Below are 17,811 nucleotides of genomic sequence, written 5' to 3' on the forward strand. Positions count from 1 at the left end.
GACCTAGTGACCTACCCACTATCTGCCAAAGCTGAGCATTGGCAATTTCTTGCTGCATGGGGTGGGGTGGGGTGGGGTGAGGGGCAAAAGAGATAACTACAGCTCTACTTTTCCCCACTCCTGCACCCTTTGCACCCTCTGTCACCTTCCCTGGCCCCAACCTGTCTTCCTGGTGCAGAGGTGCAGGTTAAAGTCTCTGAGGGATGGGCCTCCCCTCCCCCAGCACAACACCCAACTGACCCCAGGGACCATGACTTTGTGTGTGTGTGTGGGCACCCCAGTCAGGGGTAGTGTTGGCTATTCACTAGCACTCAGACTTTGAACATGGAATCTGGACATGCAAGAATCAAGGGTTCACACAAAAACAAGCAATAAAGTAAGCGCCCACAGGAACCACCTGTGGTGAGATACCAATTCTTTCCCACACCCTAGTTGAATCCCAGTCCTGACCTGCCCTTAGAAGTAACCTCCCCATCAGCAGCATGGAGGTCTGTGTCCTAGGTTCTCTCATTGCTAGGGACCTTGTATCTCAAAGTACAAGATCTCTCCCTGGGGTCTCCTCTTTCAACTAATTATGTCTTTAAAAGTTGATTTAAGGATGCCTTTCCTGCTTGCCCCAGGCACCAGAACAGCTCTGTTCCATTATACTCCATGCTCTCTAAAACCATCCCTCTCCACCCAGGTCCCAGTCCACCATCCCAGACCTCCAATGATGGTGAAAGAGAATGTTCCTGGGGCTCTCTCTGGCACATCCCTGTCCGAGCACATCAGCCTTGTCACCTCTGCATTGGTGCTTGGGGCAGAAGAGATGGTGAGCTCTTGAAACGGGGGTTCACATTCTGGGGCATGCTCATTCACATTCTACAATAAGAGAGCAGGGGGTTCAGGTTCCTCCTTTCTGACTCAGAGGGAAAAGCATCAGAGCATGAAAGCCCACAAGCTAGCTAGCCCCTTTCTGTGACAGCCCCCTTTCTCCAAGTTAGCCAAGAAGGGGCAAGGGGAGTGTGTCAGGGGAACTGTGAGAGGGTCTCCTGAGGCCAGAGCTCAGGGGAACACTCCTCTTTCTCTGTTGGCACAAGGAGGGAAGAGATTATTTCTACCAGAGCACCTTAAGGGTTATGAAATGTTTTTCTCCACGATCCTGTGGGACAGTGGGACTTTCAGCAGGAGGAAAGGGCAGCAGGTGAAAGGAGAAGGATTGGAATAAGGCCAGAGATCTAGAGGTAAAAATGACCTTAGAAGGGGCAGCTAGGTGGCGCAGTGGATAGAGCACCGCCCTGGAGTCAGGAGGACCTGAGTTCAAATCCGGCCTCAGACATTTAACACTTACCTGGCTGTGTGACCCTGGGCAAGTCAACTTAACCCCCAATTGCCTCACAAAACAAAACAAAACAAAACAAAAGAAAAAATGACCTTAGAAGTCATCTGGCCCAACTCCCTTATTTTACAGGTGAGGAAACTGAGGCCCAGGAAAGATGAGTGACTTGCCAAAGGTAGCCCAGGTAGAAAGGATAGGGGCCAGAATTCTAACACAGGGTATGGCCAGTGCACCAGGACTGGGACAGGATTTACCTGAACCTCAATGGTGATGGTACAGGAGCCTGACCGGCGGTGTGTGGAATCCTGGTCCTGGTCTCGATCAGTCAGAAAGATGACCAGTTTATACGTCTTCTGTTTTTCATAGTCTAGTGATGCCAGAAGATGGAGTTTGCCTGATAGAGAAGAGTTTGGCCTCCTCAAATTCCCAAACCCTGATTCTAAGCCCAATTCCAACTTGTCTCAGAGGCATCGTGTTAGGCTGAGGAAAACACTATATCTAGAATGCAAAGTCTCGGGTTCAAGTTCTGTCTCTAACACTTATTAGCTGTATGATCAGAGGTAAATCACTTAACCTTTTTGAGCCTCGGTGCCTTCATTTGCAAAATAGAGATAATGAATGAAAGCATTTATTAAGGACATTCACAAAGCCCTGGGATAATTATTTTGAAATTTCCTGCCTCTTGGCATACTTATGAGGAATATGCTTTGTAACCCTTCAAGTGCTAGAGAATTGGGAATTATTCTTTCCCAAGAGGGAGGTAAGGGAAATAAAAGTCACCTGGAGGACCAGTGGTAATGAGAGAAACTAGGAGATGCCCCAAAGGGGCCCTTAATCTTATTTGTGTTTAGACACCTTTGGCAGAGTAAAGCCCACAGCCCCCTTCTCAGCCTAATGTTTTTAAATGCATAACATAAAATAGAGAGGATTACAAAGGAAACTGATTCTATGGAAATGCAGCTTGCAAAATTAAAAAGATAATAATAAAACCAAACCAAGGTGATGGAGTCCAGGTTAAGAACCCACAATTTAAGGGAAAGGGGCAAGTTTTCTTAAGCTTGTGGTGGAAGGTAGGTACCACTGTGAGGGTCGATGTAGAAGTTGGATGGTGAGTCTGAGATGTGGTACTCGATGCTGTTGGGTGGATAGTCACTGTCTGAGCCAAGGACTGTGCCAACCAGCTTGCCACGCGGAGCATCTTCTCTGACCTTTGGAACGTGGTGAGCAGGGACAGACTGGAGAATACTCATTCACTGGTGTCACTGTCACCAGCACATGGCACTTGCCTGGGTTGGGGTGGAGATCGGTGGGGGTGGGAAGAGACATGGAGCTTAATCTACACCATTTCACCCAATTTCCCACTGCATGCAGCAGCGCCCACATATCAAACTGAAGACAGGAATGACGGCCTCATCTCAGGAAATACATAATCTGAGGAGACCCAGGCACCTACTCTTGGAGAACTTCCTTGTGATGGAGGGAAACCTTGTTCCTTGGGGGACAGCTGGGTATGACAGGGACATAGGGTCCCTGCCCTCCAGGAACTAAGGGCTGAGGAAGGGGGAAAGCTCTTGCCCTTTGGGGAGTCACAAGTCTGAGAGACATTATCCCCATCCTCAGGAAGTTCCTGGACAAAGGGGCTAAGATGAGATCCTCCTAAAAAGGATGAAATGCTTACCGAGGGGGATGCTACCTAATTACCGGTTTTGACTAGGTAAATGAGGCCACTGGTGCATGAGAAACAAGAAATCTAGGACTCTGAGGTGAAATATGGGTAAGGAGCTGAAGGAGACCTGGGTCCTAATAGTTCTTGAGGTCAACAACACCAGGAAGCTGGGCAGCTAGGTGGCACAGTGGATAAAGCACCGGCCCTGGATTCAGGAGGACCTGAGTTCAAATCCCAGCCTCAAAGACTTGACACTTACTAGCTGTGTGACACTGGGCAAGTCACTTAACCCTCATTGCCCTGCCTCCCCCCCAAAAACCAAACCAAACAAACACCAGTGGTGGTACTCTAACTCAGGAAAGTGGGAAGTTGGATGAAGCCCAGGCCCAAGAGTACTCACTAGTTTGGGGGGGCTGGCCACTATCAGTCACCAGGATGGTGGTCCCTATACTGAACGTTGGGTGCAGATGAGTCATAGTCCTAACGATATTGTTCACCCGTGCCCTAGAGACAAGAGAGAGGAGAGGAGAGGAATCTCAGGTGTTGAACAGGTGTGTCAGTCTGTTAATGCCACCACCAAATTCAAAAAGAAGCTGATGAGTTCCAAGGGGAATTCTCCTGGGTAAAAAAGGCTAAAAGGAAGTTTCTCACATCTACCCTCTAAGCCCCTCACTGTAGGGCCTTTGCCCTTTGGCACTGCATGAAAAATCACCCCAATATTGGGGGTATCAAAGAATAAAACCTCCCATTTATATGGCATATTAAGATTTAACAGAGGCAGCAACTAGGTGGTGCAGTGGATAGAGCACTGGCCCTGGATTCAGGAGGACATGAGTTCAAATCCAGCCTCAAAACACTTAACAGGTGCTAGCTGTGTGACCCTGGGCAAGTCACTTAACCCCAATTGCCTCACCAAAAACACACAACACACACACACACACACACACACAACACACAAATCACTCTTGTAAATCAACAAGCTTTGTTTAAAAAAAAAAGATTTACAGAGCACTTTATGTGTGTTCTCTCATTTGATTCTCACAAGAACCCAATGAAGTAGGTGATATTGTTATTACCCTCATTTTACAGATGAAGAAATTGAGGTTGAAAGAGTTGAAATGACTTGTCCTGGGATATGTATTTGTTCTGTCTGAGGGAGGATGTGAACTCAGGTGAACTCGCCTTCAAGTCCATCTCACTTTCCACTGTGCCTCTTAACTGTTAGGCTAGTGCCTAGGACTCAGGCCAATCAAGGTTTCTCTCTACTCCTGATATACTGGTATCACCCATAACACAGAGAACAAAGCCTTGAACAGAGATTTGCAATGAACATTTGTCCAACTCAATTGCGTGTGACCTTGGTGAGATGACTCAGTCTATCTGGTCTTCATTTTCCTCATTCATTCAACAAATCATTTTACAATTGTATTTATTATTTTAATAATTATTAATAACGAATAGCATGTTATTATTATTATGAAGCACTTCCTTGTGAAGAACATTGTGCTAGGAGCCGGGAGAGAACAGAGTTAGAGAACACCCCAGTTCCAGCCTCTATGGAGCATACAGTGGAATATGAAACACAAATTGATAACTCTAGCACCTCAAAATACATCATGAGGACAGAGGTTCATGTGAAAATGACCCCTCTCTTTCTTGTCTCTTCTACAGGAACTAGTGAAGATCAAATGAGATGATGAGCATGAAAGTATTTCTAGAAAAAGTCACCCACTCTCTACCCTCCCCCACAGCAAGTAAGTCACAGAGCCCAGCCCCTTGGCCACTATAACAGGTGACGGGATGCCCATTCCAGAAATGGATTCCCAGGACTGGCATGCCCTCCTGGTGGTGTCCAGAGAGCCCCCTGGGTCAGGAGCGAGGTCGGATTGGCACCTGAAGGACTGGACCCCTGCAGGCGGAAGCTGTAGTTTGATTTGGTCTCATTGTGGTGCCAGAGCTGATAATGAAAGGTGGTGCTGCCGGGAGTCCGGGTCAGAGCAGGTCAGAGTCATCAGGACACTGCCCACGGGGATGGTCTCGGGGACTTGGGTGCTGTTGGAAAGATGTGGGGGTGGTGTTTAGAACCAAAGTGAGGGATGTTCAGGAAGGAGATAGTGCTGGCGCATTGAAGACAGCCTTGCCTTGCAGTGGGGAGGCTTGGCTCTGACATGGTGTGACCACAGACAAATCACAACCTCTCTGGTTCTCAGTATTCTCATCTGTAAAAGGGGTGGGGGGAAGAGTGAGTTGAATGGGATGATCTCCAAGGTCCATCCCAACTCTAGAGTTCTGTTTGTTTGGTAAGGATTTCAAAGGCCAAGGAAAAGGCCCAGCAGGGAACAAAATTCCCCAACTCCATTCTACTCCAAAAACCTCTAAACTCCAGTCATGGGTGCGAAATGAACACCTTGAAGGATGAGAGTGACCTCTGCCCTGGACATAAGGCCTACCTGACCCTCTGCCTATTTTTGATGATACCAGCTCCTCCCCTCAGAGCCCATCTCGGGGCATTTTTCTTCAGTCCTTTTCCCCTTCATTTCACAATTTAAAACATTTCCCTGATCCCTGAACCCACACATCGGTTTCCCCAAAGGCCTTTCTGTCCCTTCAACAACTTGACTCCTGTTTCAGAGATTTTTCTCTTCCCTCAGTCCTATCTCTTATTCCTGTACCCCTTCCTCTTGCTGCTACCTCTCCCAAATTCCTTTCCCTATCAATCAGTTAATCAACAAGCCTTACTAGGTTGAGAGGTTCTATGCTAGCACCTACTTTCTTCCTTCCCTTCTCTTCCCTGGCCACAGCCACTGCTGCCGCCACCACACACCACCACTACTACTGCTACCACCACCACCACTACTACTACTACTACCACACCACCACCACACCACCAGCAACAACAACAATGGTTTTCTAGCATTTATTCACAAAAGAAAGGTGCAAATTCCGAAATTCATACAAGGAAAAGTCATTGGAAATGCAAATACAGATCAGTTCTAGACTAGGAGGCCCCTAACTATTCTACTCCAAAATTCTTCAGGCCTAGCCGTCCTGGCCATCATATTCTCCTGGACTAGGAATGAGGGCTCTGAATTTCATGGACCTGAGCTCATTGGGCTATTCTATAATCATAGGTTCAACATTCATCCAATCAGGAAGTCTCTTGCAGGTAGCTTGGATCTTAATTAGCAGAGGTAAGATTTGAACACAGGCCTCCTGACTCCAGATCCAGTATGTTTTCTACTAAACCACAGTGTTTCTTTGCCTTGGCCTTCTGTCCATCGAAAGATGAATAAGGAATTGCCAGTAGAAGTATCAGAATCATTTCCCTATCACCCACCACACAAGCAGAAGGCTACCTCTGAAACCAACAAAAGACACCCAACCCCTTCTTTGCATGCTATTTCCTCAGGAGAGGGAAACCCCCGATTCTTAGCCTTCTGCTATCTTAGGGCCCACATTTGTGTGGCTCTGGGTGGTAGGGGCTCATGAAAGAGGAGACATCCAGAAGGGCAGAGTCTGGCTGCTGGACAACTCACACTAGCACAGCGGCGGGAGTGCAGCGAGGGGGCCAGGTGTTGATGGGCTGCACGTTGACGGTGACACTGAGCTGGGCACTCATCGAAGGCTGAAATGGATCATATGCTTTCACTTGTAACTTGGTGACCGCCAGCCCCAGGTTTTCGCCCCAGGTCCAGAGGAGTTGTGGTTCGTATTAGTCCATCCTCTGTGCAGGCAGGTGGGGAGGAGTGAACCTATGGTCTGCTCACATAGCACACATCCCCACCCCACCCGACATGGTCACCTTCTTTCCCAGGCCCGCCCCCCAAACCTTCCCACACCCCTAAAGTCTCACCAGAACTGATGGAGTACAAGGGCAGGGGAACAGGCTCAGTGATCTCATATCGAACGTGGCTGCCCATTGGCTCGGACCTGGCCAACCACACCACCAGGCACTATGGTCTTCAGAGATGTTGAAGGTCTGAAACTGAATTCATATATGCCCAAAAGTCTAAGCACTTTTCCATTCCACACCCTTTTCTCTAGCTCCATCTGAGCAGAGTAACCAGATGAGAAAGAGAGAGGTGGCTATAGATGGGCAGTCGCTCGAGAAGCAGCCCAGAGCTGAACACACTGTACATTCAGAATCATAGATCACAGAATCTCAGAGTCAGAAGAGCCCTCAGAGGTCATCTAGTCTAACCCCTACCTGAACAGACATTCCCTCTACAAACATTTAATTTAATAAGGCATGGAGAGACGTAGTGTAGTGGATAAAGCAAACGCTTAATAAATACTTCTTTATTCATTCATCCATTCATTCATTCATCATCCATCCATCCATCCATCCATCCTCCATCCATCCATTCATTCATACATAAATATCTATGCTTACAAGGGAGAGTAGGCTAAGTGTAAAGGGGAAGTCCAGTAGAATGCTACCAGAAACTGGAGAAGGGAGAAGAAACCACTTTTACTTGGAACATCAGGGAAGGTTTTCTGAGATAGCACTTCATGTAAGTTTTAAAGGAAGAGGATTTTAACACTGAGATGGAGGGGATTCATTCAAGGCATCCTGGGACAACACAAGCAAAGGCACTTATCTATAACTTATAATATTCACTATATGCCTTATCTCATTTTATATTTACAATAACCCTGTGGATGAAAGTATGACAATATTATAAGTTGCATTGAACAGAGGAGGAGACAGAGGTCCAGAGAAATAAAGGGACTTACCTTCCTGGGTTTTGGTTTCCTCTGTAAAATGGGGGAGTTGGAAGAGATAGACCTAAGGTTCCTTTCATCTCTAAATCTGGGAACCTGTGTGATCCTGTGACCAATCCCCAAGGTCACACAGACCCAGCCCCACTTACCTCCCTGCACTACTTCAGAGGAGAGAGTGAGAATGGAGGGACCCAGAGTGGTCCAGTTGGGCAGTAAGGAGGAGAGTAGGATGAGATAGGGCTGGTTCAGTAAGTTGGAGTTAGATTGGGATGGTTGTAAGTACCAGGATGAGTCAGCAGGCAAGAGATTTCCCAGAGGTAGAATGAAAGATAAGACCAGAGAGGGTGTAGACTGGGTGCCAAGAGACAACTTCCCTGACCAGCGACCATCTAGATTTCCCTGGAGACCTCCGGAGATAAGGGACTCACTAACACCAAGGTCGTCCATCAGCTTTTAGATAGTTATAATTGTTAAGAAGTTTGGAGTTATACTGAACTCAGCAAATATTGTTGGAATGGAATGGAATGTCAGTTGCTTTTCCTTAACAAGACCATTAAAAATACAAAATGCATTGTTTTTAGCCTCCTAAGTGCAAGGCATCTTCTTGCCTCCTCTTTAGAAGCTCTGGTAGAAGAAATTATAAGCCTAAAGCTAGACTGGACCCCAAGGCCATCTAGTCTTACCTCTCCCCCTTCTTCCTCCCTTTTTTTTTTTTTTTTGGTGAGGCAAATTGGGTTAAGTGACTAGCCCAGGGTCACACAGCTCATAAGTGTCAAAGGTCTGAGGCTGGATTTGAACTCAGGTCTCCTGAATCCAGGGCTGGTGCTCTATCCACTTCACCACCTAGCAGCCCCCTCCCTTTTATGGATGGGCCTAGGGAGCCTTAAGAGGCTCAAGGCAACATGGGTAACAAGCTTCAAGAGGAGGATTTGAACCAAGGGCCTCTGACTCCAGAACCCAGACCCTTTACATTGTACTACATTATCTCCCTCTCCTACACCCATGCCTCCAACACCCCAGACCTAGGGGCTCCCTAAGAGAGGGTACGAGTGAGGACAGGCTCAAGGTGGGATGCCGAAGAGGGGCTGCTCTACATCTGGCTTGGGCCACATTCCTGTCTTACCCAGGATGTAGGACCTCAGCCCTAGACCCAGAGAGAGGAGGGTTCCCTACCCGAAGGAGACCTTGTTGTGGGGATTGGGCCGAACTTCACAGTCAGTGTCCCCTGGCAGCTCCTGCCTTGTTCATCCCACGTTCACCAAGATCTTCAGCCTGGCAAGTGCTAGGGTTGAAACCCAGAAGAAAACCAAAGTGGAGGGTGAAGGGGGGACTTTTGCCACACTACCTGAAACCTTACCCTAATTATATCATTTGTTCATTCATTCATTCATTCACTTATTCACTCATGCAATAAATACTAGGCAGGCCTGGGGGACATACAGAGATAAGACTCAGACTCTAGACTCTTGGAGCTGGGCCTTTAATGAGGTTCATTGAGTTAACAAACCCCTCTCTTAAAATATAACTACCCTATTCACTCTGAGGAAGTCTGGGGGGTAAAGAGTTAGGAAACTCAGGTTTGAAGGCTGGCTCATCCATTTACTACCTGTGGGCACCTTCTCTGAATCTCTTTTCCCCTCTGTCAAATGGGGGTAAAACACTAATAACAGTGGCCCTACCCACCTCAAATTGGATAATGGACACAAAGACTTTGTAAGCTGCAAAGTGCCACATAAATGATGGTTTTATTTTTACCATCATCCTCACGCCTTAATGTGCATTGGTTCAATCATAGCATTATAGATTTAGAATAGGAGGCAACTTAGACGCCATTGAATCCAACCCTCTCAGAATTAGAGATGGGGAAAGTGAGGCACAGAGGCACTAGGTGGCTCACCCAGGGTCCCACAACTAGTAAGTGTCCTACATAGGATTTAAACTTAGCTCACTAATTCCTAGTCTTTCTCTTTCTCTAAGCACTGGGTGACACTTGCCGGCCTCTTAATCAGCTGTTTTTCCATATGGTGGTTAACCATCCAGACCTTGAGGAAATTTGAATTTTAATGAGGGGGAAAGGGAGAAGAAAATCCTTTGAAACCTTGAGGTTGGTTTTGATTCCTCCCTTTCCCTCACTTCCCCCATCCAAGTACTCCCATAATATCACACCCTTCCCCTCTCCTCTATTCCAATAGCCGCCACCCTAATAGAGGTCCTGATGACCACCAGCCTGAATCATCACTTGTATCCTCACAAGTCGTTTCGATCCACCCTACTCTGCGCCCCCCCATATCAACAAGCCATCCTTATATATCAATCCCAAGATTCATCTTCCTAATGAATAAAACTAATCACTCCAGGCTTCTGCTCAACAATCTTCACTGGCTCCCTACTGACTCCAAAACTCCTCTGCGTGGCATTCAGGGCCTTTCCTAGTCTGATCCCACCTTACCTTTCCAGTTTTATTTCTTTGTTTCACATACTCTGCACTCCAGTGCAAGCGAACAAGACCCTAAATGGCTCAGGATGTCTTCCATGCCTCCATATCTTCACTTGTTCAATTGCTATCCATCTATTAAAGTCCAACTCAGATCCCAGCTCCTGCAGGACGCTTTCCCTACTCCTTGTGGTTGAGGATCACTTTCACCCTGGGACCTCACAAAGCACATGGTTTGTGCCTTTCCAGTGCTCTCCTCAAATAATATTGTCAGTTCTTCTCTGTGTTTCTGTCACTGCTCTATTAGATAGTAAACTCATGAGGGCAAGGGGTGTGTCTGAGTGGCCTTTCTTCCCCAGGGCCGGCATAGTATTCTCCTAGTACTCCTTACTTCTGCTCTCTAAACAAATGCTAAAAGTACTCTTTTTCTCCTCAATTAGAGTGCAACCTCCTTAAGAGGAGGGATTGTTTTTTGTGGTTTTGCCTTTCTTTGTATCCCCAGCTCTCAGCAGAATGCTAAGTATATAGTAAGTGCTCAATAAATGCTTATAGGTTGTATATAGTAGGCGCTTAATATATATTGGTTGAATGAATTAATGAATAGATCATTTGGGCAGCAGGTGGGTGCAGAAAGAAGCCTGAGTCTGGGACTGCCTTTCCTGCATCCAACTTCCCCACTGGCTCCTCTCTTTTTCATCCTAGAAGTTTTCCTAGAGCTTCCTAACCATTTCTCCCACCTTCTAGGGCTCCCATAAACCTTCTTCAGAATCTCATCCATTTTCCCCTCCCCCACAGCAGACAAGTGACACTCACCTTGTAGGCACTACCAATGAGGCCCTGGCTGGGGGTCAGCACCTGCCCTAGCTCATTGATAGAGAAATCCAAGATGTTCTGAGGGTTTGTGATTTCCATCTGCAGGGGAGGGGAAAGAGGCTACAGTGGGCAATCAGGGACCCCAACTTGTGCCTCTTCTTCACTAAGCCCTCCACAAACCAACTCCACTGTGTTAAGGGAAAGAGGACTGGGCTCCGAATCAGAGGATCTGAATCCTCTCTCTGATACTTATGAGCCAAGTGACCCGGAACAACTCACTTAACCTCAATTTCCATATCTGCAAATTGGGGAAATCCCCTATCTACCTCTCTGCCCATCTCTTCAGCTGTTCCCCTTTATATTTACTCCCACTATCCCAGGGCATATCCCATGTCTTATTATTATTCAAAATATGCAATTATATAATATAATGATTATAGAATAAGCATTATAGAATATGATTATATATAAAATTGATTATTTTTATTATTAGATAGTATATGTGATTATTGGATAGTAAACATTGTATAATATGATTGTATAATGTTACATATAATTTATAGATGATATTATATAATAGCATAATATTTTTATTATTCGGTCATTTCAGTCATGTCCAACTCTTTGGGTTTTTGTTTTTTGTTTTGTTTTTTTTGTGGGGCAATGAGGGATAAGTGACTTGTCCAGGGTCACACAGCTAGTAAGTATCAAGTGTCTGGGGCTGGATTTGAACTCAAGTCCTCCTGAATCCAGGGCTGGTGCTTTATCCACTGCACCACCTAGCTTGCCCCCATGTCCAATTCTTTGTGACCCCATTGGGGTTTTCTTGGTGGACGATACTGGAAGTGGTTTGCCATTTTCCTTCTCTAGCTGACTTTAGAGATGAGGAAACTGAGGCAAACAGAGTGAAGTGACTTGCCCAGGGTCACATAGCTCAGTAAGTGTCTGAGGCCAGATTTGAGGTCAGGTCTTCCTGACTCCAAGGTCTGGTTCTCTATCCATTGTACACCTAGCTGCCATAATATTATTATATATTAATTGATGATAATAGCTAACATTTAGGGTGGATTTAAGGTTTGCTTTGCTTTTATTATCTCATTTGATCTTCACAACAACCCAGTAAAGTAGGTGCTACTATTATTCTCATTTTACAGATAAGGAAACTGAAGCTCAGAGAGGGGAGATGACTTGTTCAGGGTCACACAGCTAGTAAGTTTCCAGACGCTAACACTGTCTTTCTGCTTCCAAGCTCAGCCACTCTCACCACCAGGCTGGCCATCTCAACGACCTTTCATCACAGTGTCTCTTCTGCCTAAGATCTCTATTATTCCATAATTCTATACCCAGCTACCTGGCTCTTAGAGATGGCTAGTTTTCAGCCCACACCTCTCCCCCTTGATCCCCAGACCCTAGGCTCCCTGCTCTGGCCCCCTGGCTCACCCTTGACACCAGTCAGACCTCTGCGGAAGCAGCACCACATAGATTAGAGATTGGGGTTCCACAGTCTCCAGAACCTGTACATTGTCCCCAGCTGTGTCCGGGCAAGAAGATCACAGGATTTAAAGGGTCGAAAGGACTTTAGAAATGATCTAGTCTAATTTCTGAGGACATTGAAACTCAGAGAAGTTGTAAGAGCGGTAGGTTAGAACCCAGAGTCCCTGCCTCCTGATTCAGTGCTCCTTCCATTCTAACCCACTGCCTCTTTGCATTAGATCACTGTTAGAGGAGACCCTCCTCACTCTTTCCCTTGCTCCCAGGTGCCAGAAAAGGGCTTTTGTAAAAGGTCTGGGGGAGGCAGCACCTGTACCACACCCCGTGTGCCCTGGGTCATGGGCATGGAGCCAGAAGTGCTACGGGGAATGTCCACTTAGACCCAAATGACTGTGCCTTGGGCACTGGAGCCCACTGAGGCAAAGCTCAGGAGAGCCCCTATATCCACCCCGTCTCCACCTTACCTAGGCTGGCAAAGCGGCCCAGACAAATGGGGTGACCACGGGCCTTAAACACGTCAACCGACAGGGGGACATTCAAAGTTTCTTTCATACATGTGAGCTTCAGATTGAGTTGATAGTGGTTCACCTGCCGGGCATCCAGCCTGGCCGCACTGCTTAAGGTCACCTAGGGGTAAGCATGTTAGTGTCCAGTGAGTACATCACAGGTGGTACAGTGGATAGAGCTCTAGACCCAGAGTCAGGAAGTTCAAAGCTCTCCTTAGATACTTTGTAGCTTTGTGACCCCGGGCTGCCTCCGTATTCTCATCTGTAAAACAGGGTTAATAATAGCACCTATCTCCCAGGGGCAGTTAGGTGGCACCATAGTGCACAGAGCACCAGGCTTGGAGTCAGGGAAACTCATCTTTCTCAGTTCAAGTCTGGCTTCCGATACTTACTAGTTGTGTGACCCCGAACAAGTAATTTAATCCTGTTTGCCTCAGTTTCCTCATCTGTAAATGAGCTGGAGAAGGAAACGGCAAAGCCTTCCACTATCTCTGCCAAGAAAACCCCAAATGGGGTCACAAAAAGTCAGACACGACTGAAAAAACAAGTGAACATCTCCCATGGTTGTTGTGAGTATAAAATGAGATAATATTTGTAAAGCATTTGACAAAATCTTAAAGCTCTATATGAATGCTCTTACTGGAAGTGGTCGGGAGCCCCCAAAGAGCCAGAGGGCATGACAATTGGACTCAGTCTCCACAATTTATTTACTAGCTCTGTGACTTTAGGTGAGTCACAAGGAATGCAAAAATTAACAACTTAAACCTAGCACCTAATTAACAAGAAAAGTTTGTTTGAGAAAGAATGACTTTAGGGCACTTCAAGATGCATCTTGTTATTTATTTATTTTTTTTAGTGAGGCAATTGGGGTTAAGTGACTTGTTCAGGGTCACACAGCTAGTAAGTGTTAAGTGTCTGAGGCCGGATTTGAACTCAAGTACTCCTGACTCTAGAGCCGGTGCTCTATCCACCGCACCACCTAGCCACCCCAATGCACCTTGTTATTAACAACCACGTTAATTACTAGAGCTAAGAATTCTTTCCCTCCCCTTACTTGTGACCAAGAAGCAGTAGCATAGTGACCTGTGCTATTTCAACATCATAAATTGATGATTTCAAGGCATATTTTACTACTGAATAGGTGGTGTGTATATGTGTGTGGATGTGAGGAGTGTATGCTTGTGTGGTATGTGTATGTGTGTGTGTTGTGTGTATGTGTGCATGGTGTGGTATGTGTATATGCCTGCTGCTGTGTGTGGTGTGGTGTAGTGTATGTATGTATGGGTATTGTGTGTGCTATATGTCTGTGTGCCATGTAGAGGGTGGCATATGTGTGTGTGGTGTGTGTATGTGTGGGGGCGTTCTTCTCAAACTGCACTGTTTTAAAATTTAACCTTTAAAACATTTAAGCCAAAGATTGGGAGGTTTTGAAAACCAGGCCATGAGGTGATTTTTTCACAATAATTTTGTAGCCTTTCCCCTCCCATTGCTGGAACATCCATGCCTCCTCTCTCTCTCTGTCTCTGTCTCTCTGTCTCCTGTCCTCTGTCTCTGTCTCTCTCTGTCTCTCTCGGTCTCTGTCTCTCTCTTTCTCTCTCTGTCTCTCTCTCTACCTCCCCTCTCCTGACCCTCCCTCACAGTTCTGAAGGCTTGTCCGCCTTTCTTCAATCCTTCTCATATAAGGATCCTGGATGAGAGGTGCAGTGGGAGGGATAGATTCTGAATCAAATGTGCTGCAAAAACATCAGGCAACTCTCTTTTTTTTCATTAGAAAGAAATATCCTGCCCAGCTCAGTCCTTCCTTCCTTTTCTTCTCAAACCTCAATCCCTTCTCAGGAACTCACACCCCAGCAGGGACAGGTAGCAGCAAGCTACTCAGGATGTTGGAGGTGGACTGAGAAATTGGAAGTGGCTACGCCCCTCGGATGCTAGCCTTCCTGAAGGCTCCTCCTAAGAGTCAGTGGCTAGGGGAACAAGTAGGAGCTGGCATGTGTGATCTCTTTTAGGACTTCTTTATCTATATATAACATAAGAAGGTGGGACTAGACCAATATCTTCTTGTTTCTCAGTCATATCTGACTCTTAATAACCCCATTTGGGGTTTTGTTGGCAAAGATAATGGAGTAGTTTGCCATTTCCCTCTCCAACTCATAGATGAAGAAACTGAGGCAAACATGGTTGAAATGACTTGTCCAGGGTCACACAACCAGTAAGTGTCTGAGGCCAGATTTGAACTCAGGAAGATGAGTCCTCCTGACTCTGTTCAGGCCCAGCACTCTATCCGCCTGTACCACCTAGCTGCCCCTGACCAATCTAGATGACCTTTAAGGTCCCTTTCAGCCCTTGATCCTAGGAATGCTGGGAATGCTCAGAGCTCTCAGAACTCTCCATCAATTGTATGTTTCTGTGAATTCTTGCCCAGCCTCTCTATCCTTTATTTCCCCAGAGGAGCAGAACCTCTTTAAGGGGGAGGGATCATGTCTAGTTCATAGAATCACAGAAATTTAGAGCTTGAAGGGACAGACCTTAGCACCTTGCCTAGAGTAGGCCCTCATAAATATTTGTTTGAATTGAACTCACTTAGAGCTCATCTAGTCCAATCCATTCCCCTCCTTTTACAAATGAGGAAACTGAGGTACAGAGGGGAAATGAAATGAAATCCCCAAAGTTCTATTCCAGGGTCTAAGATAGTCATCTCCCCCCATCAAAAAAGAGCTATATATCCTTAAGTAAGAGTTGACAAAATGCTTGTTGGAGGCCAGTCCTGGTTCTCTTAGACCCCCTTCAACCCCACAACCCCAGTCCCTCTTACCTTTGCCAGATACTGCATGTATATCCAGATAAGCTGGGCTGGTTAAAAAAAGGGCTGGGGGGAATCACGCTCTCAAGCTCCAGGGTAGGTAGGCAGGAGCAGTTGAAAAAGAAAACATGTATAACTGAGCCCGGTTCCTGTGTTCCTCAGAAGATATTCACCATCCAGGGCAGCCTCAGCAACCTGCGCCCCAAACCACATGTGGCTCAGTGATCTGGATCCTCGTGCCCTTTGCACCCTCCTGAGGGTAGTCTAGACGCATTACAGGAACCCAGGCAGCTGAATTGGAGTCAGAGGACCTGGGTGTAAACCCTTGAGAAAAATCACTTCTTCACTTGGGCTTCAGTTTTTCCTATCTGTAAAATGGGAATGTTAGATTTGATCATCTTACCTGTTCCCATTTGACAATCCTCTGATTCCCTCACCTCCATCTCAGATCACCCAATGCAAAAGGTTTATTCCTGGCCCTAATACAAAGGAACTAGTTGATATTGAACAGGCCATGTAACTTCTCAAGGTCTTGGTTTTGTTTGCAATATGGGGGAATTGTCCCTGCCCCTGTTGACCCCACAGGTTACTAGAATATAGAGATGGAAAGGACTTTGGTGATCAGCTAACCTCAACTCTTCATTCTACAGGTGGGGGAAAACTCAGTCCAGAAGAAAAAAAATATAAAATAATAGCAAGCACGTATATAGCAGTTTAAGGTTTGTAAATAATAAAAGCGAACATTTATATAGTAATTGCTATGTATGTGCCTGGCACTGTGCTAAGCGCTCTACAATATTATTATTATTTAATTCTTATAGATACCCTGGGAAGTAAGTGCTGTTATTATTCCCATTTTAAAGATGAGGAAACAGGCAGAAATTAAATGACTTGCCAAGGGTCACACAGCTAGTGAGTGTCCCGAGGCTGGTCTTCCTGATCCCAAACTGTTAGTTACTCTATCTACCTCCCCACCTAGCTGCCCTAAGTACTATACATATATTATCTCATTTGATCTTCCCACCAACCCTGTGAGATACAGTACCCTGTGAGTGCAAATACTAAGCACTTAATACATGCTTCTTGACTGAGTTATGTCCTGCTCTCCCCCATTTTTACAGATGAGAAGGCTGAGTCAAAGAGAGATGAAGTGACTGAGCCAGGGTCACACAAGGTAGGGTCTGAGGCAGGATTCCAACTTGGATCTTCCTGATTATAGATCCACCACCCTATCCGCTGTGTCACCGAACTGCCAGATTTACATTTTTTAACAGAAAAGTATCTGCCCCTGGTTATACCCCCTGGAAGCTATAAATATAGCTCTCCTAACTCCAAACAAAGACCTCTTTTCAGGATACCATCCCAGAGTGGGGAGAGTGAAAGGTGGAAATCTCTTGTCAAGTGATAGGGGACCTTGGGGGAAGTTTAGAAGGCAGGACTCAAAGGCAGTTCCATTGGGAAGGTCAGGGGATCGCCTCAAGAGGACCCCAGAGTTGGATGCTGAGGTTCACCCTGGACTTCCTTCTCTTTTCCTTTTGCCCCCCACCCGAGGGGCCCTCCCCAGTAGGATAACTTACTTCTCAGATTGTAGGTTCTCAAGGGAGAAATCAGATCACCAATTAAACCATCGCAATTTCCCAAGTTGATTAAAGCTGAGGCACCTTCAAAGACAAGAATTGGTTCTGACTGGGGTTGGGTGTGAGAAGGAAAATGGTCACATACCTCAAAAGGAGACCCCCGTACCCTTCCACTCGCCCTCCCCTACCGCCAACTGCTCCATACCCAAAATTTCTAGGGCCAAGATGAGCCCCCCAAGGTATAGGCAGTTTCATGTTGGGGGCCAATAATTGAGAGAGGATGCCGAGTGTTCCCTCATCTGAAGCCTCTTGTCTGTTAGCTGGTGTTTGCCACACCCACAAGGTTGCCAGATGCATTGCTAGGAGCTGGGGGTGCTAGGACTCCTAGCGTTGTCCTGATCCAAGGGCACCCACCCTCCATTGCCCCACCCCAGCCCTTGCTTTGGTTTCAGAAAAATCCCCCTGGTCCCTGGTCCCCAGT

The 17,811-nt window shown here is 46.4% G+C and overlaps 1 protein-coding gene across 1 annotated transcript in view; it reads right to left on the reverse strand.

Annotated features, from left to right (window-relative positions):
- Positions 1–17,563, reverse strand: part of CDHR4 (cadherin related family member 4) — a gene marked incomplete at its 5' end in the record, with an annotated part of 41,404 nt that extends 23,841 nt beyond the window's left edge. Inside the window, 23 exon segments of the mRNA XM_044000890.1 lie at positions 705–861; positions 1,573–1,712; positions 2,397–2,538; positions 2,540–2,604; positions 3,385–3,427; positions 3,429–3,464; positions 4,789–4,965; positions 4,967–5,036; positions 6,521–6,651; positions 6,653–6,708; positions 6,838–6,901; positions 6,903–6,932; positions 6,934–7,000; positions 8,883–8,922; positions 8,925–8,991; positions 10,957–11,057; positions 12,400–12,421; positions 12,423–12,487; positions 12,912–13,074; positions 15,766–15,788; positions 15,791–15,939; positions 17,327–17,414; positions 17,536–17,563. Of these exon segments, the coding sequence (XP_043856825.1) occupies positions 705–861; positions 1,573–1,712; positions 2,397–2,538; positions 2,540–2,604; positions 3,385–3,427; positions 3,429–3,464; positions 4,789–4,965; positions 4,967–5,036; positions 6,521–6,651; positions 6,653–6,708; positions 6,838–6,901; positions 6,903–6,932; positions 6,934–7,000; positions 8,883–8,922; positions 8,925–8,991; positions 10,957–11,057; positions 12,400–12,421; positions 12,423–12,487; positions 12,912–13,074; positions 15,766–15,788; positions 15,791–15,939; positions 17,327–17,414; positions 17,536–17,563 (1,924 nt within the window).
- Positions 17,564–17,811: the final 248 nt, after the last annotated feature.

This window comes from Dromiciops gliroides, chromosome 1 (assembly GCF_019393635.1).
Source record: "Dromiciops gliroides isolate mDroGli1 chromosome 1, mDroGli1.pri, whole genome shotgun sequence".
Taxonomy (NCBI): Eukaryota; Metazoa; Chordata; class Mammalia; order Microbiotheria; family Microbiotheriidae; genus Dromiciops; species Dromiciops gliroides.